The sequence below is a fragment of the Lethenteron reissneri genome, chromosome 35 (genome assembly GCF_015708825.2).
Source record: "Lethenteron reissneri isolate LAM-NWPU_2019-01 chromosome 35, ASM1570882v1, whole genome shotgun sequence".
NCBI lineage: Eukaryota > Metazoa > Chordata > Hyperoartia > Petromyzontiformes > Petromyzontidae > Lethenteron > Lethenteron reissneri.
Genome location: NC_083813.1, coordinates 7,826,863 through 7,850,440, shown reverse-complemented (window position 1 = coordinate 7,850,440; position 23,578 = coordinate 7,826,863). Strand labels below are relative to the sequence as shown.

The 23,578-nt window shown below is 47.2% G+C and overlaps 2 protein-coding genes across 3 annotated transcripts in view; both read right to left on the bottom strand.

The window, feature by feature from the left end:
- SS18 (SS18 subunit of BAF chromatin remodeling complex) overlaps nucleotides 1-7,994 on the bottom strand; it is a 42,321-nt gene extending 34,327 nt beyond the window's left edge. For both annotated transcript variants that reach the window (XM_061565705.1, XM_061565706.1), the window contains exon 1: nucleotides 7,504-7,994. In XM_061565705.1, coding sequence (XP_061421689.1) covers nucleotides 7,504-7,623 — 120 coding nt within the window. In that variant the 5' untranslated portion in view covers nucleotides 7,624-7,994. The remainder of the gene's footprint in view (nucleotides 1-7,503) is intronic.
- Nucleotides 7,995-11,782: 3,788 nt separating this feature from the next.
- On the bottom strand, nucleotides 11,783-15,952 carry FAM210B (family with sequence similarity 210 member B). The gene is given in 5 exon segments (XM_061565704.1): nucleotides 11,783-13,410; nucleotides 14,237-14,412; nucleotides 14,513-14,630; nucleotides 15,522-15,700; nucleotides 15,702-15,952. Coding segments are annotated over 5 exon segments (834 nt in total). The 5' UTR covers nucleotides 15,846-15,952; the 3' UTR covers nucleotides 11,783-13,193.
- Nucleotides 15,953-23,578: the final 7,626 nt, after the last annotated feature.

Here is a 23,578-nt window from a genome sequence, read left to right as displayed (position 1 = left end):
ACACTGTCCCTGCGTCGCGACCACGTTCGGACAGCGATGAAGGGTGGCTCGAGGCGCTTTGTGCGGGATCGACGGACCTGTCCGATTCAGAGCGTCAACAACTTAAAACGCTATTGCGAGAATTTTCCGACGTTTTTAGTCGAGATAAATATGATTTGGGCTGCACTCACTTGCTGCGTCACCATATTGACACGGGTGACAGCGCGCCAATTCGCCAAAATCCGTTTCGGTTGAGTCCCGCCGAAAAGGAACATGTCAAATCGGCTGTTGATGACATGTTAGCCGCGGACATCATTTCTCCTTCCACCAGCCCTTGGGGAGCGCCGATCGTCCTGGTTAAAAAGCAGGACGGTTCGTTGCGGTTTTGCGTTGACTTCCGGCGTCTTAATAAAATTTCGGTTGCCGACGCATACCCGCTCCCTCGGATGGATGAATCGCTTGACGCTTTGGCGGGAGCGCGATTCTTTTCCACACTCGATTTACTTTCGGGATTCTGGCAGCTTCCTCTGGATGATGAGTCTAAGCCTAAAACTGCTTTTCGTACACCGCACGGCTTGTTTCAATTCAACAGGTTGCCGATGGGCTTGCACTCAGCGCCGGCAACTTTCCAGCGTTTGATGGAATTGGTTTTGGCTGGACTGCAATGGGAGTCGTGCCTCATTTATTTGGATGACGTTATCGTCTTTAGTAAAACTTTTGATGACCATCTCCAGAGGTTGCGGGCAGTTTTCCTAAAGATGCGGGCTGCTAATTTGAAATTTAAGCCCCAAAAATGCCATTTGTTGCGTGATTCGGTGCGTTATTTGGGGCACATCGTGGGACGCTCGGGTATTGCTACCGATCCCGCCAAAACGCAGTGTGTCAGCTCCTGGCCGACTCCCACTACAGTGGGAGAGGTCAGGAGTTTTATTGGGTTCGCGTCGTATTATCGACGGTTTGTTGCTGATTTTGCAAAAATTGCAAAACCCCTGCACGCTCTAACATCTAAAGGGGTTCGTTTCCACTGGGGTCAAGAGGAGGAGGCTGCGTTCCGCTCCCTTCGGGACGCCCTGGTGAAAGCCCCTCCCTTGATCTACCCTGATTTTTCGAAACCCTTTTTGCTCGACACCGATGCGAGCAACACGGGTATTGGGGGTGTGCTTTCCCAGGTGGTTGATGGCGTTGAACGGGTGGTCGCATACGGTAGTCGGGTGTTGTCTCCTGCGGAGCAGAGATATTGTGTTACCCGTAGAGAGCTGTTGGCAATTGTTTTTTTCATCCAACAATACCGCCCATATCTGTACGGTCGGCATTTCACCGTCCGCACAGATCATGCGGCACTACAGTATGCCCTGCGAGTTCAACAACCATCGGGACAGTTGTCTCGATGGTTGGAGGTTCTCCAGGATTTTGATTTTGAGACCACTTACCGTAAGGGCGTTCGCCATACCAACGCGGACGCTCTGTCACGCATGCCAACCGCCTCGGAATGTGCATGCCTCCTGGGGTCGGGACGTTGCAGACCTTCAGGGGACGCATCGGTCCCGGTCCTGGCAGCCACCGACGATGACGAGCCACTGGCTGATAATTCTATCGAACAACAGGGAAGGGATTCCCTGTTGGGGTTGCCCGTCACTGAGTGGGGGCGCCTCCAAATGGAGGACACCTCCCTCCTCGGGTGGCGTCGTCGCGTCGGGGGTGCTGGCCGGGTGAAAGGTGATTCGGGTGCATGGGAAATGGTACAGGGTCTGCTCATGCACTGGGACGCAAAATCACAGCGACATCGGCTGGTCGTCCCTTCGGAGTTGCGAGGCAAAGTGGTGTGGGCCGCGCATGAGCGCCTGTTACATCTGGGGACTCTAAAGACCCTCGCACTAATACAGCTAGATTTTTTTTGGCCTGGTATGACAAAGGATGTGGGGGATCTTCTGAGTTCATGCCCGCGGTGTGCGCAGCGGAAACCGCCGGCGCGGGAGTCTAACCCGCTGTTACAATCCATCAAGGTGTCCAGGATAAATGAGCTGGTCGCACTGGACATCTTGGGCCCATTTCCCGCCACCCCCAGGGGCAATAAGTATTTGCTGACAGGTGTCGAGTATTTTACGCGCTGGCCCATGGCCTGGCCCCTTGCCAACCAGTCGGCAGCAGCCATCGTGGACGCCTTTGTTCAGGGATACGTCCTGGACAAAGGTGCCCCGGAACGGCTGCTGACCGACCAGGGTAAAAATTTTTCCAGCAAATTACTTAAACAAGTCTGTGACCTCTTAGGCACAAAGAAAATTCGGACCTCCCCGTATCACCCACAGACTGACGGAATGGTCGAGCGCCTGCATCGCACCATTTCGTCAATGATGGCACAGCAGGTCTCAGATTCCCAGACTGATTGGGACCTGCATATTCAGGGGGTCTTGGCGGCATATCGGATGGCACCCCATGCGGCTACGGGGTTTTCCCCCCTTTTACCTTATGTACGGTCGCGAACCCGACCCGCCTGTTCGCGCCCAGCTGCAGATCCCCGACCAGCAAGGTAAAACAAAATTGGCTGACCACGTCAAATTTAATTTGGCTAAGTTAACAGAGGCACGGGATGCTGCGAGGTTAAACTCGGACCTCCGTCAAAAGGCGAACGAGCGCCTCAGGTTGGGTCGAGCGCATGTCATACAGTGGAAACCGGGGGACAGGGCATGGTTGCACTGTCCCCAAGTACCCCTGGCTACCTCCCCAAAGCTGGCGCGACCGTGGCGGGGGCCTGTGGAAGTGGTCGAGGTCCTGCGACCACAGTGCGTGCGCATTCGTTGGGGGAAGCGGCGATGGTTCGTGCACCCCTCTCGGTTGAAACCTTTCGTCGCGGCACACAAACCCACTTCACACATGCGTGGCCAGACGTGTGGGGGGTCGACCGACTCACTAGGTCCGTCCCCACCGCGCTCACCTAATGCCTTGCCGGCCGTGCCACCTCCAGGTGCATCGAGACTGACGGGCTCACGCCCGACCACCCCTTCTGGGGATACCAACAGTCACGAGGCATCAGAGGAGACCCCGCTCCCGGACGGACGATTGCCACCTGACGGTCCGCCAACCGGGGTTCCCCCGTGTGAGGGGCCCGCCGCAAGGACACGCGCAAAAATGCGCAAACTGTTGTGATACCGCAAGGACACGCGCAAAAATGCGCAGACTGTTGAGGAACCGCAAGATTTGTATATATATGTTGTGTTCATTGTGTGTTGTGTGGGGGGGGGGTGTCCCCTGCCCATTGGTGTGCATTGTGGCTTCGCTACATATTGTATATAGCTCGTTCTTACGGTATCCGTATTTATTCGGGGGGGGTGCGTCGGATTGTTCCCTTTCAGGGTTGAGGGTTTTGTTGTTGTCATTGTCGTTGTTGTTGTTGTTACTGTTGGTTCCTTCAAGTTAGCGTTCAAAACGTTTTTTTAAGGCACACGCGGGGATCCAGGGGTTGAATAACCTTTATTGAAAGTTGTTGCAGCCGGGACGGCTGCGAGCTGTACAGGGGGGGGTGATGTAGGGCTGTTACAGAGGGTCTGTTTGTGTAGGGCTGTTTACATAGGGGCTAATGGAAAACAGACACAGTGGGCGGGGTCTCCGTGAGCACACGGGGTGGTGCCCGCAACGACGTCCGTACTGGACGGCGTGAGGGGGGTTTCGATCCTCTAACGGGGTATAAAAAGGGTTGAGCCAGAGAGCTCGGGGCTCAGTCTTAGAGTAGTTAAGAGAAGAGAGAAGACCAGCCAGATAGGCCCTGGACTCCCCCTGGGACGCCGCCCTTGTAAGGGCAGTGCAGGCTGGAGCCAGTGGCGTGGTCCCGGAACCAGAGTCAGACCTCTGGGATTCCGGGTACCGTAGCCCGACTAACCAGTGTCGGGCCAGACAGCCTCCCCTAGCCCGTTAGCGGAGGACTCAGCTAGGAAGGCTAGCTAGGGGTGAATTCCCAGTTGTACGGGTGAGGGGGCCGATACATCCCTCTAGTACTGTAAGCCCTTTGTATAAATAAATACGTGTGCCTTACCCCGTTGTCCACGCGTCTTCAACAACACTTCACATGCATGCATTGGCTAGGGCATAAAGTGCTAAAACTATTCATTCGTATGCCTATTTGAAAGTGATAATCAGGAACAAACATTTAAAATGTAATTCTTATCAGGCCCCCCATGGTGCTGAAGTGCAATCTTCAACTCTTTACGTCCTATTTCAGTGCTATGAAGGGCCATTGCCCGAAACGTCGCTCATGATATTGATTTTATTCCTTCCAAGTTATTTGTCGCGAAACTATTTCATGCATACAATATATATACACTGTACAAGAGGGTCATGGGAACTGGCAAGTTAGTTTATACAAGCTGGCAACACACACATTGACTGGCTATTAAAACACTGGCTCAGACAATGATACATAACAGATATTCAAACATGCAATGCAGAGGTCACAATTCATTAGCAACTATCAACACATGTACACACCGCAGATATGTAACAGGTTATACAAACTCGTAACACATTTACACAAAGAAACACACTCATTTACAACATCTACATTCACACAGTTATATGCAATCCAAAAAGTCAACAAAATTACACGTGTATAACCACACTCACCACTAATACACACTAAATTATTGACAGTCCACACAAGCTTGGCACAACAACAATACACACCAACACAAACATTAACCACAGTATTAATTACACACATTACACAAACACCTAGTCTGTACAAATTAGCAGCACACAGAAAACACAGCAAACCAACACAATACTGACGAACAGCAGTTATCTATTGACATACACACCCTGATACACACCTTGCACGCTAAACATACACAAAATAGCGACATACATTCGACCACACACAATCAACACAAATGCACCAAAAATCTCCTGTACACACAACACACACAACCAACGTTGAACGATGTTGGGCCAATGTTGGTTAGTGTTGAAGCAACGTTGGGTCAACGTTGGGCCAACGTTGGGTCAACGTTGGGCCAACGTTGGTTGGTTTTGGGGCAACGTTGGGTCAACGTTGGGCCAACGTTGGCTGGTGTTGGGGCAACGTTGGGACAACGTTGGGCCAATGTTGGCTGGTGTTGGGGCAACGTTGGGACAACGTTGGGCCAATGTTGCCTGGTGTTGGGGCAACGTTGGGGCAACGTTGGGCCAACGTTGGCTGGTGTTGGGGCAACGTTGGGGCAACGTTGGCCCAATGTTGGTTGGTGTTGGGGCAACGTTGGGTCAGCGTTGGGCCAACGTTGGCTGGTGTTGAGGCAACGTTGGGCCAATGTTGGTTGGTGTTGTGCCAACGTTGGGCCAACGTTGGTTGGTGTGGGGCAACGTTGGGCCAACGTTGGCCAACCAACGTTGGTTGGCCAACATTGGCCAACCAACGTTGGTTGATGTTGGGTCAACGTTGGTTCACGTTGTTTACTGTGGATGCCCCATTGACCCCACTACCACTGGACAATGGCTCAAGACAGGAAGTAGTGGAAGGACATTGGGGAGGCCTTTACCCAACAGTGGGGAGTCACAGTCCGACAGCAACAACCCTCGTACACAGCAGAGTTCATCATACCCGTCAACACCTCGTCAATGCCCTCACTTATCACAGACAAATTCAGACCTCGTGGGTCACTCCGTGCCCCTTATAATTCTCAACGTGCATCCTACAAAATCATATCACAAGGTGAGAAATGCAAAAAATTAAGACCAAAAAAATGTGTACTCAATTTCCCTGTACAAGAATACGGGTAAATCGTATGGGTTGACAGGTATGAGAGTATGACCTGTACGTGTACTTGGTAGTGCCACAAGGTACCACCAACACCCACACACGTGGCAGTGCATTAACAATACGCAGATATTTGGCCTCGGCAAGCTCACACACACACACCACACACGCAGTTGTATACACATCGATTGCTCACACACACACATCCTCTCTCCACCACCAACAACAACAACAACCACCACGCCTTCTCAAAACACTCGGCACGTACAAGGGCGTTTATAGCGTGGCAGCTTCACACACACACACGGGGCCATCGTTACTGGGGTAGACACACGCGTGCGGTGACCCACGCACGCACAGATTTCACGTGGAGCATGTATTTCAGTGTGCAACACTGCTGCTGCGCGCGTCCATAGAGAAGCCCTCCGTGCACACACACCCCCATCCGATCCTCCCGTGGTCTTCTTTCTCTCACCAGCGTGTGCACCCCCCCCCCCCCCATTCATTCTCATCCGCGTACCCTCCCCCAAACACGATTCAAACACCCACCCACCACCACCACCCACCAAAAACCTACCCACCCACCAAAAACCTATCCACCCACCACCACCCACCATCACCCACCTACCAAAACCCTACCCACCCACCCACCAAAAACCTACCCACCCACCACCACCCACCAAAAACTTACCCACCCACCACACCCACCAAAAATCCACCACCACCCACCCACCATCACCCACCCACCAAAAACCTACCCACCCAACCACCAAAAATCCACCACCACTCACCATCACCCACCCACCAAAAACCTACCCACCCACCAGCACCCACCAAAAATCCACCCACCAAAAATCCACCACCACCCACCAAAAATCCACCACCACCCACCCACCAAAACCCTACCCACCCACCAACCACCACCCACCAACCACCACCCACCAACAAAAACCTACCCACCCACCACCCACCACCAAAAACCTACCCACCCACCCACCACCACCCACCAAAAATCCACCACCCACCCACCATCACCCACCCACCAAAAACCTACCCACCCACAAACCTACCCACCCACCACCCACCACAAAAAACCTACCCACCCACCACCCACCACCAAAAACCTACCCACCCACCAACTAACCCAGCATCCTCCCCACACCCACAACCTCATCCCCTCTACACAGCCGCCGCCACAGACATGGGGCCAATCTCCCAAAACCACCACCACACACACGCACGTCCCACGTCTCAAACCCCCACCACACAGCCCCTCTCTGCAATCACTACAGTATTTATATATAAACCCCCACCACTCAAACCCCTACAGTATTTATATAAACCCCCCACCACTCAAACCCCTACAGTATTTATATAAACCCCCCACTACTCAAACCCACATCCTCCCTGCATCCATCCACAACCTCGCAACATCCCAAAATCCTCCCTCCCTACATCCACCCCCACAATATACATCACAAAATCAATGAATCCATTGCCCATCCACCATCACCCACCCCCTCCATCCACCTCCCACCAACAACATCCCACAACCGAATTTCACCCAACACCACATCTCTCATCCCCCCCCACCACTCCTCTCCCCACCTCCTCCATCCATCCATCTCCTCTCATCTGAAAAAAAATCACACCCAGATCCACCACCATCTCCAAACCCCAACCTATCACCCACCCCCCCACTACACCACCTCCCACCTAACCTATCACCCAACCCCCTCCAGTAACATTCATCTCACGTCCCCTCCCCCACAGCCTCTCACCTTCTGGATGCTCGCCTGGCTAACCTCACTCTTGCTTCGCTGCTGCTGTTGTTGTTGTTGTTGCTGCTGTTGTTGTTGTTGTTGCTGCTGCTGCCGGGATGCGACAAACGCCAGGGACATGGCTGTCTGCTCTGTCTGCTGCTGGATTTGCTTCTCGTGGTGATGCTGCTGCTGCTGCTTGCTGTTGGTGCGTGTGTGTCTCTCTCTTTCTCTTGTGGTCTGTCTGTGTGGTTGCGAGAAAGACCACCGACTCGACCAGGGCTGAGAGAATGGAGACACGGCTAAGGAGAGGGGGGAAATGAGCCTTCGTGCTGCTTCTGCTGGCTGATTTTGCAGCTGGTGGTGGTGGTGATGGTGGTTGGTTGGGTGGTGGTGGTGGTGGTGGCTGAGGATGGAGCTGTGAATTCAAGGCACTAGGGTTTTCATCTTTTCAGAGTTGCACCCTCCCCTCTGCCGCCCGGCTTGGCCCATCTCTCGCACCCCTCCCTCCTCCTCCTCCTCCCCAACAAACACGGACACTTTTTTCTCTCTCTCCTCTTATATCCGGCGGAGGCAAGACGCCTCCAAGCGGACGATGTCGCTCACCGTGTCTCCCAGGCAATTAAAGGGATCCGGTGACACAAGGCAGAGAGAGAGAGAGGGCGGTCTTCAAGTCGAGTCGGTCGCGTCCGTGAAAAAAAGCCCTCCAGCTCAATGTTCATCTCCCACCCACCCCACCAACCCCACCAACCCCGTGCCTGTATGGTGAATATCTCGATAATTCCTCCTCCTCTTCCCCTTCCCCTGCAGGACGAATGGTGCAGTCCGCTCAGCCTCCGCCCAGAGGGCGGAATAGGCGGGCACTGAGAGCACATGTGCTCCCATTTAGCTAGCAAGGGAGAAAGAAGGCTGCATAGACAGCCAGCCGGGTGATATTTAAGTTACAACAAACGCGACATGTATACAATGAACGCATTGTTCGAATGAACTGGTTGTGGATGTATCAGGACGACGTTTCGGGCAATGGTCCTTCGTTGAAGATGCCTGCTCTGAAATTCTATTGCCCCTCTTTGGAGAAATGTGCACCACGTGTGCACGACTGTCAACGCATTCCCTACATTTACTAAGGTTGTGTGGGATGTGTGTGTATGCTTGCATGCATTGCTTTGAACCAGATCATTAATCGATTCATAAAAATTCGGATATGAATAAATATTCAACCTGCAATGACCAGCATGGTGAAGTATGTTCAAATAACTCCCCACAATCCATTCAGCTGCGGATTGACAAATTACTGGACGTTTGATATATGCAAATGTGATGCAAAGGTTACATCTGGACTCGTGTAATGAATGAGAGGCGAGATATTACAGACAACATAACAGTAGCCAATATAAACGAGACTACATACGCTACAAATGCGATCAGCAATACAATTGAAAGCATTCACAAAACATCGATTTGTATTTTCTTCCATGGAACATGGAATCGTGACCCGAAACCATGCCAATTCATGTATCAGATAATAGTGTACTTTTATTGCAGTGTTTGAGATTGGAAAGTGAGGACCGGAGTGATGCTATGTGATTTTTTTTATGTCGCGCACAACACACTGGGTAGACATTGGAAAATATTTGTGTCACTCAAATATTAGTTTTTTTATCTTCATATAGGACCCAAATATGTAGTTATCATATGGAAAGTCACAATTGCACATCATAAATTAGCACAGTGGAATACGTCTTACAGATGCGAGTCTGACACAAGACACCTACCTGCCTTCTGTCCAACAAAGTGATGACAAGGGAAGTAGTACAGCAAGTAGGTTATGACTTGTCTGCGGCTGTGCATGTTCTCCCCTTTGCGTGGGTTTTTTTCCAGGCATTTTGCAAAATTTTCAATTTAATTCGTAAAATATCCCCTAGTCTATTCATCTATTGACTATGTAATTGATTGCAACCCACTATTTTACACAGCCCTTAATACATCCACTGCTAGATAAAGGCCTCCCTATTCCACGATGATCATGGAGGTCTTTAACTATTTTTTTTTATGCTTAACAGTGCGACTTGGTTAAGTCAGATGTTACGTGAAAGGGCACAGGACTCGTTCCGACATTACTCGTCACTGATGTTAGCCGTGTCCAAAATGGAACTTAAATATCCAGGTTCACAGCACAAAGTGCAAACCAATGAGCCACACCACTCCACCCACAAGTTACAAGTAATATATACGAAACAACAACAAAATGTACGTAATTATTGTAGAATCAGTTTTATTTAAAATTTTATAACTGCAGTGTTAACATGACTGTCAAGTCAATAACGCACCACTGCATGTTAATAGTGGTTGTATGTACACATTTCGCCGCAATGGAATGGAAAATAAAAATTATGCTGATGTAACAAGTCACAAGAGTCGTTTCCATGATTCAGCTGTCCTGCAAGTACTGAAGTCCAGTTACTACATTCGGCCGAGATTATTGTCATCACAGATTCGTAGCAAGAAAAGTGGTCAAGACAACGAACCTTATAACCCTAAAACCAAATCCTAACCCCGAAACTCTTAACCCCAAACCGCTAACCCTAAAGTATCATGCTAACCCCTAAACCAGTGGTTCCCAACCAGTGGTCTGCAGATCACTGATGCCACGCAAGATCATGGAAAGTGGTCCATTGAACTGTTGCAGATACAAAAACATTCACAAAACACCAGAATGTATACTTCGTGGTGGTCCGAGAGAGAAATGTGAGGGTTGAAAAGACCAGCAAAGTTGGACAACACTGCCCTAAACCCGAATTTTAAACCCTAACCCCTAACCTCTTACCCATAACCCAAACAGGCTAACTCTAACCCCTCGTGCAAACTAAATAAGCGTCAACCTGTAATAATTCATCAACTAAAACCCAAATTCTGTGATTACACAAAAATCGGGTCTCTGGTCTCGTGGTTTCTTTTGCCATTACTCTGGAGACGGTTGGCACTTTCCAAGAACATATCTATATTAGGTGCAGTGCAAATGGCTCAGTACAGTACTGAGGAGAAAACACAAGCAGCCTGGTCATTAAACATTAAAACCATGATTACTGGATTATTCAGCAATGTGCAGCAGGACACATTTCAGAAAATGTTACAAGGCATATGCACCAGGTGTCAAACATCACCACGAGAATAGATGTGTTATTTTTGTCAATATAAAGTACTGCATCATATTTTTCATTGGAGACAATGAGATAGATTCACATTTCTATGAAATGGTGGAAACATCACTTTAGTATTACCCTGCGTTGCTTGTATTGGCTACATTTGCTTGTTTTTTCCTAGTAAGACTCAAAGAACATTCACCTATATGTAATAATTGGACCCTATATCCATTGTCATTTCACTGATTTTCCACATACACAAAAGAAAATCATATATACAATTATTAAAGAACAGGCATATTCACTTTAAACCAAAGGGCCTGTTTTAGCATAACAATACAGATATGTAAAATGTGGCATATAATGTGGTATATTATATTACACTGCAATTTAATTTCATAAGCGTAGTTTTAATTCAGTTTTTATTGACTAATGTGTATTCAGCCATGATCGATCCACTGCTGGATGAAGGCCTCAAGTCGCCGCCACCCTTCGTGGTCCTGTGATGCAACAACCCACTCAGCACTTGCACATAAGTCAATCGTATTGCTCCATCTCCATGGTGGTTGTATTTGTGCGTTTGGCTGCCACTCAGTACAGTAGTTATTTTCACCAAATGGCCTCATCACTTCTAATAACATGTCTTACTCTAGCCCACTTAGACTTACCAGTTAAGTACGTGTTCCTCTTTCCATCTGAGTGTAATCCCATCTCTCCACGCTTCTTTGCACTCTGCGAAGCTTTTGATACATCTTCTTCGTCAGTGTCCACGTTTTAAATAAGTGTCCAAGAAATGGCCGCACAAAGTGCATTGGCGGGTGTGCTGTTCTTGGGCTGTGTAATATCACGCGTTAGTCAACGACATTTGGACTGCATCGGTCCCAGCTGAAGCAATATGCTTGCTCAATTGGCGGTCCAAGCCCAAGGACACAGGCCAATCCAGTGTGCCCAGTGGACCGTCAACCACTAAATTATAGTATGCACATGCCAGCATTGCACGCAATGTGCGCTTGTCTTTATTTTGTAAAGTCTTTTCCTCGACGACGTCATCCTAATTGTGTTATCGGTGTCAGGGAGTATTGTATTAGAAAATAGTCTGCAGAATGACACAGTATAGAACTGCTTGAGAAATCGCTTCAAGTGACCTTTAACCCACACTAGAGCGCATCACTTCCCACACTCCAAAGTAATGCTGGTCACATGACAGGAAACCCTGTGTTATTAATTATCATAGTAGGAATGTATCCAAATTAGTTTAAAGCCAAAATTAACGTGGTGTATTTTTGTGCAGCCATTGGTGACTGGGCCCAGTCCATAAACGTTGGATAACCCAACTTAATCTCGAAAGCTCTCTTTAAGTAGTACTTTAATATATGAACGCACAATGTATATGCCTTGTTTTTATGCCATCAAAAGTCATCATATTACAGGCAGATGACATCATATATCAAATGCTATTGTGCTTTCAATTATATTGACTAGGGCAATTTGACGGTTGTAACAATCAACTATATGTTACGCACAAAAATCTTGTTTATTCTTTGTCACCTTTTGCCATTGCCATGTATTTCAATCATTTATAAAACGATAAAATAAAACATTTAAGTATGCACTTTCAAGCAAGCATGAGCTGTCTCAGCCCACAGGTTCTATTTTGCCCACACTACTTTAAAGGTAGTGATCAGACTACCGTTTGGTCATCTTCAATAAATGTATCATCTTTCATCAACCATGGTGTCTTATGTGTTTTCCAAGTGGACATGCATAACCACACTGTTGGCCTGTCCCATGGTTGGTCATGGATGGGTTTGTATACAAGGCACATGGCAACTTGGCAACATTAGTTTTATAAGGCAAGCCACACCCAGGTGATGAGAGTCAAAGTCAAAACCAGTCCAGGGTTTACCTGTCAGAATATATTCGTCCAAAAGTACCATTGGTGATGGACTTAAAAGCTGCTGAATTTTTTTGTATGTAAAATAAACACTGTTCATTGTTTTATTACTTCAAACCCATAGTTTTGTAACAATGAGGGCTCGCTTGGTAAATTAATTACAGGCAATGTTCACATTAAGATTTTGGATAAAACATCGGCCACACAGTGACCTACTTTGCAACTTCTTTACACCATCTGTAAAGTCTTCTTTACAAAATAATGAATCAATTACATCTAACTAATAAAACACAGACTTGCACATGATCCATGTACAACATCCTCCAATCTCAGTAAGGTTGCCACTTATCATGCTTTTCCCAGGATCATCCCATTTTTGAAGCAGCTGTTCAGGGCAATATTTCAGTCTTCCCAGGACATTAAACATCCCTGCTTTTGTCAGTTTCTTAATAATTCACCACCGAATATAATCCATTGACAATTATTTCTCCCCTATTCCAGTACTGGAAGATATCTTACTTCCATGATATATCCCAGTGTTTAGAAAGAAACAATTAAACAATGCAAAACAAAAGTCAACAAATTCGTTAGCCCTCATACTTAAGGTGCCACCACAGTGGTTGGCAAAAGACGGTCGGTCAACGCGTGTGATGGTGGCCTGGTGAGCAACATCCTCAGGGCTTGGGGACAGGTGGGCGGAAGAGGCCGACCCTCCGCAGGTATCTCACGAGCAGTGGCACGGACACAAGCGTGATGCTGATGCGTGCCGGCGCCATCACCTTGTGCATGGCGTAGGCCAGCACAAACGTGCTTGTGCCCGTGGCAGCACGCGAGCTCAAGAAGGCCTCGCCAACGCCCAGCTTCCGCAGCAACGCCTCCACGTCCAAGCCACTGCACGCGGAAACATCACACCATGCACACGCAACGGCGGTGCAATAATCCAGTGTTCATTTAGCCAGAATATTAGTCTTTTTAATCCTAAAAAGCAAACGTTGTTTTGCAATAATGTGTTGGCAGTGGTGCACAAGCGTGAATAACAAAAATGCAGTGCGTTCGTCAATAAAAGTAGCCTAAAACTAAATATGTATATTAAATAGACAAGGTTTTTGGCAAAGGCAAGCTTTTATTAAGGGCCATAAAGGAGGGTTATTGCCTGAAACGTTTCCGATTATATATATTCCCCTTTTATGGCAGTGTTATTGACTAATGTGTTGAGGTTTTTTTAGTCAGTATTTCTGTATTATATTATAATTACGTAATCATGTATGTTTTCCCTGTGTATGCACCGTGTAGTGAGTGCCCTTTTGCTTGGTGCTTGATGCCTATGTGTGTCCAGTATACATTCTGAACTATACCATGCACACAACATAGGGTAGGAGACACCAATACACACACAATAGCATATGGACACAACTGGATCACCGGAAACACAACACACACAACTACATTCATAACAACATGCAAACAACAGTACGCTCACACCACTACACACACAATCATACACAAGGCCACGAAGCTCACACAAACAGTACATTCACAATAAACTGTACGCACACAACACCATTACACACAACACACCACGCATACAATAATACTATAAAGCCCATCACACACGGCACAACTACACAACACCACCACATATAGCAACATCATACACTCGACACACATACAACAGCCGGAGGGAACTCCAAACGGAGCTCGCAATCGTCAACGGCACCTAGACACGGCGAGGTAGCAGATGCCGAGAGAGACGAGCGAGATTGAGATGTGGAACACAACTCCGACTGCACCATACTCCTTGAATACGCGCTTCAGCTGCTGTGCTTTGCTGGGTGTTCCAACCGACTCTGCGATGGGAGGGTCTGGCTTCTTCGTGGACCCAGCCGCCTGAGCCTTGTTAGAATGAAATATAAAATAAGACATTACTCTGTATTCGTCATTGGTATGCCAAATACGGTATTCATGATAGCCATGAAAAAGGGACCCCCATTACCTGTTGGGCAGCCGTTCCAACTGCTGGCTTCTCAGCCACCTCTCCACGCTGTATGGTGAAACCACGTGCCCATAGCGGAGATTGGGCTCCCATGGGTGTCCCAGCAAGGCCTGCCATCCTGGGAAGAGAGAGCCCACAAAACCATGTCATATTGTCCAAATTATTCATGGTCAGGGTCACAGAAACCCAGTAGCTGGGTTCCCAGCAGCAGTCTCTGGCAATCAGCTCAGGCAAATTACACCACTCCAAATGCAAATTATAAGACCAGCCTACTGCTTACTTAATTTTTGCATAGTACAGTATAAATTAAGTCAGTAAAGGCTCTCACCTAATTAGTATGGTTTAAAGATTTGTTTCTGTATTTACATTTCAAAAGCCTCTTCACTGAGTCTCATGACTCTTTTTGCAGGAGAGTCCCTGCCAAGTTTTCGCAGTCAGGAGGCAATGATTCCCATGCGTAAACCCCATTGAGTAATTGGGCACCTACTTGGTAATATATTATGCCACACGTGTTTTTAGGCGTGATTGTCACCAACATTAGATGTTTTGGGTGTAAAGCCACGTCTTACAAACTTCATCAAATATCCGGTAGATGTACTCAATGCTGACACCTAGGACAACCCAACGATGCAGATGCCAGTGCAGCACAATATGGGCACTTTCTTGCCAGTATAAAAATATAAGAATAGGGTTTTACCCTTTCTGGCAATACAACAGTTGTGTTAAGATGTCAAAACACCAAACAGAAACCTTTTGCAAGCAATCCTGTCTGCATTCACCACACACAGCGGTGAACATGCAAACGAATAACAAGGATGGAGTGTGCTACACGCCTATGCTCATCGCTTCCACCAACCAAACCAACTCCGAGGGTGGGAAAAGTGCCTCCTCATCCAGCAGCGGATTTACCAAAGAGCCGCTGAGCGCACGTGCGCCACATGTGGTGTGTGTAAGATAGAAGAATGTCGTGCACACTATTATTATTCACACAAACAACACACATACACACCTTGGCACAATCGACACGGTCCACCACCAGCACGTCCGTGCATCAGCCGCGCTGTCCCACTTCGCGTGGACCCCTCGTTTCCCCGGCCCTGCCGCCGAACGGAGGGGGTGGCCCCCCACGATGTCCCAGGGCACTGGGTGGCCCCCCAACTCGTGGCCTGATCGCAGTGGGTGGCCCCCCCCACGCGTGGCCTGATCGCAGAGGGCCTCCGTGAGGCCGGAGGCACCGAGCCACCGTGGCGGCCTTGCCAACGCTGCCGCTAAAACACTTCGTCCACAGCGGTGACATTTCTCTTATAGTCGGCACCAATAACAACAAGAACATGAACAAACCTCCCACCGTTTCGCGTTTCGGTTTCGTCGGTGAAATCGAAAGTTACGTGGATTTTGGTGACCGGTTAGCGCCGCGGTTACGCAAGCGGTCGCGGCAGCAAAAAGTTAACTCAGTGGCGCCTCGTGGTGATCGTTCTTGGAACATCAGAGATTGTGCCCGTGCGTTTGTTTTAGTGCCGATTCGTGTCGTGGTGAAACTCACCGGCTTTAAATGTGAACGCCAAACCACGTTTGCAGTGTTGTTGGCAATGCTGCAGGTGGCGACACACTTGCACAAACTCACACGAGAGATGATGGCCGGGTTGGCTCCGGCTCCAGGAAGGTCAGAGAGAGAGAGACATCTTCTCAGCTGGCCAACACCATATAGTAATAGGTCTTTACCCTTTCAACTGGTACAAAAACTGACACCTTTATACAAGGCATCATGTTTACAATAACCACAACGCAAGCAGTCAAAATGCAAACAAAAAGAAACAACTCTGATAATGATAAGGATAGTGCTTATCATTATCAGAGTTGTTTCTTTTTGTTTGCATTTTTTAATCCTTTATATTAGGACCGTGCAAATCTTTCGGTCGTTTTTTAACCCACTTCCCGTGATCCAATCGAGCTGACATTTTCCACACAGACTCGTTGTGCGTGACAATTACTTTTCGTGAAAATTTTTTTCCAAAATTTTACACTTTTTAGGACAAAAATATTATATGTAATTACCAATTGCTTAATGCTGGTAGGCAATCATCTGACCCATAGGTGGCAGCCATCTCAAGCCAGAGGACTCTAGCCGCCACGCATATAAAGGATTTATAGTGAAAAACTTTGTTTTTACGGGTTAATTTTTGACTGCTTGTGTTGTGGTTATTGCAAACATGATGCCTTGTATAAAGGTCTCAGTTTTTGTACCAGTTGAAAGGGTAAAACCCTATTGCTATATTTTGCCACTGGTACAGGAGATGTCTCATAGTGGCCACCACCACTTTAATCTTGGGTTACAATGCCAGGTTTCCAACCTTAGGGGCCGTCCATAAATGACGTCACGCACCTAGTGGGGGTGGGGGGGGGTCAGACATTTGTGACGATGTGTGACGAGGGGGGGGGGTTGAGAAATGTGACGTCACATCAAAATGCGCAACTTTAAATAAAAATAGACAACACGTTCTACTTAATTAAATAGACTTTTTAATAAATGTTTTCTCCTACAACATCAAAGTGCAGCGGCATATTAAATACGCACTACAATGACAATAGTTTAAAGCGATTTGAAGCGTGCTTTATTTTGGGGGGGGGGGGGGGAGCAGAGCTTTGTGACGTCATATTTGAGGGGGGTCTGACTTTTTATGGACGGCCCCTGACATGTTTACTTATTTATTGTTATGATTACTGAACGTTAGCTATTTTAAATACCACGTGTATACAAAGTGAATAGTATTTTTTTAATAGTAATCTATTCAAATAGAATACCTACTACTATAATCACCCAGGAATGTCCTTAACGCTCGTGACGTCACTCCACATCGACCAGTCCCCCTCATTAATATTCACGAGCAGGTGACAGTCCTTTAAATGAACACCCCCCTACTATCACGAGCGGGTGACGTCACTCAATATCGAGTACTCCCCCCCTCATTAATAATCAAGTGACGTCCTCCAAATGGCCACCCTCCATTCATAATAATTAGCGGGTGACGTCCCTCCACATGGGGGGGAGGGCGAGGCGCCTCCTACCCCCTCCTCGGCGTCAACTCACAACCCTCACTACAAAGGCAGAATCCTCACGTCACGTGGTCTCCGTGACGCTGTTGAGACCTCAAAGTAAAAAGGACGTCATGATGTTATTCTTTGGGTCTTTCGGTAAAGTCACGTAGATAGGTTCAAAGAAAATAACAAAAAACTACGACGTTTCGATCGCAGATGACACAGGAATGATTGGGCCGTGCAGGCCACGATCAGCCACGGTGGACCATGGGTCGTCAGGGGTCTCCAAGGAGAGGCCTCCTGACCCACCTGACATTCCTGTCATGCCGCCTGATCCGCCTGCACCGCTGAAGGGGCCACTCGTCCCCTACGATGGTCCCGCGAGACACACGGGTGCAAAATCCCGCTGGTTTTCGTAATATCTACGTTACGTTGTACGACACGGTCCCGGTGGTGCATCGTTTTTTTGCAGCAACCGCTGCCTGGGTTGTCGCGTCGCGTATCTTGTCCAATTGTTACAATGTTACTTACCTTGTACATATGTTGTGTTATTAAGGGGGGATATTTATATTGGGTGTTTATTCTTGTTCTTGAATTTTGTTCTTGTTCGCAAGGCACACACACTTCGTTTTTGCATTGTTGGGGTTTCCCATTGTTGCAGCCGGGACGGCTGAGGCTTCCGAAGGGAGGGGGGGGGGGTGATGTAGAGGTGCTAGACACTCTATTCGGTAACTTGCGGGGCCAGTATGTATCAGAGGGGCAATGCAGAGTTACCGCTCTGAGACCAACGGCCGGGGTCAGGGAGAGGTGAGAGCGAATCGTAAACACAGATCCCCGCCAGACCAACGGCCAGGGGTCAGATGAGGTAAAAGAGGATCGAAAACACGGTTTGTAAAGAACCAATCAGAGGGTCCCGCGAGGGAGCGTGTGATTGGATAAGGACCGTTACACACGGGTATAGAACGGCGAGCGCGGGGAGCGCCGCCAGTTCTCCTCACACGAAGACAGAAGCCTGGGCTGAAGAAGCTAGGAGCCTGGACCAAGCCTTCCAGCTCTTGTGAGAGCTAAGGCTCAGTGTTCCAGTGGTCAAGGGGAGAATAGGTCCTGGCAGACAGGACCCTGACTCCCCAGCCTTGCAGCTCTTCTAAGAGCTAAGGCTCAGTGTTCCAGTGGTCAAGGGGAGAATAGGTCCTGGCAGACATGACCCTGGCTCCCAGCCTTCCAGCTCTTGTAAGAGCTAAGGCTCTGCGCGACCAGTGGTCAAGGGGAGAATAGATCCTGGCAGGCAGGACCCTGGCTCCCAGCCTTGCAGCTCTTGTAAGAGCTAAGGCTCTGTGCGACCAGTGGTCAAGGGACCCACCGAGCCAGCGGTGGGTCAAGCTAGCCTCCCCTAGGTCCCAGCCGGAGGACGCTGGGGTAGCGGGTAGACTGGGAATAGCTCCCGCCAGGTACGGAGGCTGTACCTCCCTAGGCTAGCAGTCAGAGCTGTGTATAAGTCCCGTCAGGTACGGAGGCTGTACCTCCTTAGGCTACGGGTGAGGGAACCGTATTATCCCTCTGTGTGTGTGTAGGGACTGTGTCGAAAGAAAGACAATAAACCAGTGTGTGCCTTAAAGGAGTTTATTCATCTGTTATTACAACACTACAAATGTACAAAGCGTGTATTAAATTTCGATTTAAAGCTTTCGTGACTGCAGGGATTCATCTTCTTGGTTCTTTCGGTAAAGTTACGTAGAAGGGAAATAATAAAAATAAAACATAATAAAATAAAATTCTCACGACGTTTCGGCCACAACGCAAGCAGCCGTCCTTAGGTGAAGAACAGGTCTGTCGGAAAGACAGCGTGTATTATTTATGTAAACTGTTTACAAAATAATTGATACTGTACACAATTGATGGGCAAAAGGCTAGTGCCAGTTACAAAATCGGGTTTATATGTGCGCCTGATGGGAGTCAGAGAGACCGTATAATCACACTGCAGTCCCACGCTAAAGTCGTTTGGGCCAAACTGCCACAAAGGCAATACTTGACGCATGCCACTGACGCACATTTACATTAAACGAGACAGTTCTTGCAAGTCTACACAATCAAGCACTGTCCCTTCTTGTGCAGCATGGTAGGTAGAGTTTGCCATCAGTGTTGTTGGATACGGAGTTCGAAACCTGGGCAACATGGCAAACTCAAGCAACTGCCACAATGGCCGTGATATTGAATACAGAAATAGGACAATGATATGGCACGTCCACCCTGTGTCTTTGTTAATGGTTTTATTTACAAATCCTGCAGTGCCTCAAGTTCAGTTACGACACAGTCAACATTAAAAGCCATGCATCATCAATTAACGTCGATAAATAGGCTTACAAAACACGTAGCAAATCGTGTGTGAAGTTATTATAATGATTCTATGACAATCAAAATCTGTACACACAATGGGATGGTAATGTTTATTTTAGGCTAAAGAAGAAGCGAACAAAATGTATAATCGAGGCAAAAACCAACACAATAATATAAACTTTTTTTTTAAAAGATATTAAAAATAATAGAATATCTAACAGGAGCGTGGCACCAGAATTGTGGCAATCCATAGAATCATTGGGGTTGTGTTGAATTTTGCATTTCAACTACACAACATCTACTTCTATAACGGTTCCACACACATACTAATATGTTATTTTCCTATTCTCCTCCACGACTTCAGCAACCCCCTCTGACCAGCACGGTGAAGCATGGTCAATCAACCCCCCTTCCCTGCTCCTCAGATTAGCACAGTCGCCTACGTACGGTGCCAACGAAGTTTAACATACAGTACATACATACATGGATTGACGATGGGCTATACATTGTTTCTGCTTTATTTATTCATGCATGGTGTACAGAAACTACAATTAAGAAACAATATAACATAATTATATGAAAAGGGGTTCTATTTTACACATTGGTTTCATATCACATGCGTCGCACATGTGAAACATCCCCTAAAGAGGGTCAGTTGAAGATATGAAAAAGGTGATCCTGCAAGGGCAAATGCAAGCCAATCGGGGGATAGGATGAAAAAATATAGATTGGCAGAGCAATGTTAGCAGTTGGACAGCACCCTCTGTAAGAGGGAGAGAGATGTTTACAATCGGAAAAAGATGGAAATTATCAGGGATGGGCATCAATCCTCAACCCAGATCGGTGATGTCACACGATAGATGCCAGGCAAAGAGAACTGAAGCCACAGTCAAAAAGACAAGTACGAGTTTCAAGTGTAATGTTGTTTATCCAGGCGAGAATTTAAGGAGCAAGTGTAGTCCCGTGTGGACGTGACCTGGATCACCAAAATGACTAAAGCAACACAAATAAAGCCCAGCAATGGCGTAAATAGAAATCAGACCAAAAACAAATATATCTCGCTTCGAGGAATGGTAAACATTGCACAAGTGTAAATCAAGGGTAAATCAAGGTTAAATATAAAATTCCTTGAAGCGCAAATCGGCTCGGTTTGAGCGCTGCACGAGCATGCGAACAAGACAAGGCATTCTCTTTAATCTACAAATTTTCGTTTGAATTCCACCTCGGGATGACCTTGAGAAATTTCCGTGCGAGGAATAATGAATTATTTCTGAAATTCGATAAGCATCAAGTATGCATGTCGGCGGTGGTGGTGGTGTAGAGAATGTGACTAATCTAATTTAACATACTGTTGATAATGATCATGTTGAGGATGACGGTGATGTAGAGGATGATGATTGACTAATACTGATAACGATGACGATATGGAGGATAGTGACAACATTAATATGATGATAAAAAAAGGCTGATGAACATACAAATGATGATGATGATGATGATACTGATGATGATCGTTAATCAACGTATACTGATGATGAGTATCATACTCAAGGTGACGACATAGAGATGCTGTGACGTACATATTGATCATGAGAATTATACACATAATAGCTTTTCGGCAAGTTCTTGATCATCTTGTAATATTGTAAAAAAAAAAAATCATCAGTGCGATTGTCAATGTCAGTTATGACTTTTGATCACCACAGTCCTATAGCATACTGCAGTACTGAGTCGTCCCACGTGGTGATGGAGCACTTGGGTGGCAAGGGTTGGTGGATTCCGTAAAGATTTGTGAAACCCCCAAAACCTGGGCTGTGACGTGGCCAAGAAGTAGCAAGGCATGGTGGGTTCGTGAACCCATCTGTGCGGAGCGTCGAGTGTTTACCTTCACGTGTGTGTGGCTGATTTTGAGCAAACCACTCCGAATTAAACATGCATCATAATAATAATTTGGCCAAACATCCCAACGCATGAAACCCAATATAGATTTCCTGATTTGAATCTTTCGTGACTGCAGGAATCCATACTCTGTGGTTCTTTCGGTAAAGGCACGTAGGTATTTTATTTTATTTCTACCTACGTGACTTTACCGAAAGAACCAAAGAGTATAGATTTCCTGAATAAAGGAAATAAATACAGTATTAGATTTCAGCATGCCATATATCTACTATCAAGAGTGAACTGGATAAATACGCCTCTACTAATATTAGCATGCTATATATAACCTATTCATGATACAGTATATGATACACATACACATATACTGCAAGCTAGCCATGTATACTACAGTATGCACTCCAATGCTTAATAATAATTGCCAATATTTTTCGTGAATGATGCTAAATTGTCATCCAAAAAAAACAATCCAGCGTCTCCCAAACTGCATTCCTCACGAATCACCGCAGTCTATCTATCTAGACGCGTTTACAACTCTTGTTCGTTAAAATGCAAATTGGGTCGATACACGCTCGACGTGTCTGATGATTGCAAAACACACGTCCCACGTAAATTAGAGGGCACGGATTTTAAGAAAAAATAAAAAGATCAACACATTCGTCAATAACACTGTGGCCTTTACATGAAATCTATACTCCTGGCAACGTTTCGGGCAATAGCCCTTCTTCATAGCACATGTGCTGTAAAGAAGGCAACGTTTCGCTTAGGCAATTTTTCTGGCAATTACCCGTTATAGTACAGGGTCATTGCCCGAAACGTCGCCTATTATACTGTATACCTTTCATGTTAAGGCAGTTAATTAGTTATTTGTGTGTTGTGCACTACCGATAACGCAGCACATCATTTGTTACATTTCAATCAGCTGCTGTGTACGCCACGTGGAACACAAGACAAACACAAAGACCCCCCGTATAGCCTGTAACAGACTGTTGGGGCAAGTGCTGTTAGCGAGCACCTATGAAGGCCGGTACGGCACACGAGGGGGTGGGTGGCCAGCACCACGCACGGCCGCCTTTGTCTCCCCCAGTGGTGATGTTTACACATCGCACTAGATACTCATTTGAGGCTGAGTCGACCTGGGGGGGGGGGGGGGCAGGACCGGTTCAGATAATCGTCACTGTTGGTATTGGCCGTGAGCGGGAATCGAACCTGGGTCGCCAGGTTCGTAGCGCAGCGCGCTGACCGCTACACCACCGCTCCCCATACACAGACACACGCACACACACACTCACATACACACACATACACACACACTCACATACACACACATACACACACACTCACATACACATACACACAGTGACACACACACACACTCGCATACACACACATACACACACATACACACATACACACACACTCACATACACACACATACACACACACTCACATACACACACATACACACACACTCACACACACTCACATACACATACTCACATACACACACACACATACACACACATACACACAGATACACACACATACACACAGTGACACACATACACTCACATACACACACATACACACACTCACATACACTCACATACACTCACATACACACACACATACACACACACTCACATACACAAGATCTATTTTTCAATTGGAAATAGACCTTTCCACGTCACTATAGCAATCATCAGGCGCGTGTTGCCTGCAATGGGTAACCACTGAACAAACGTGCCGTGGTGGGCAGTGAAAACTAGGTAGGGTTAGCAGAACCCGCGAGCAATGGGC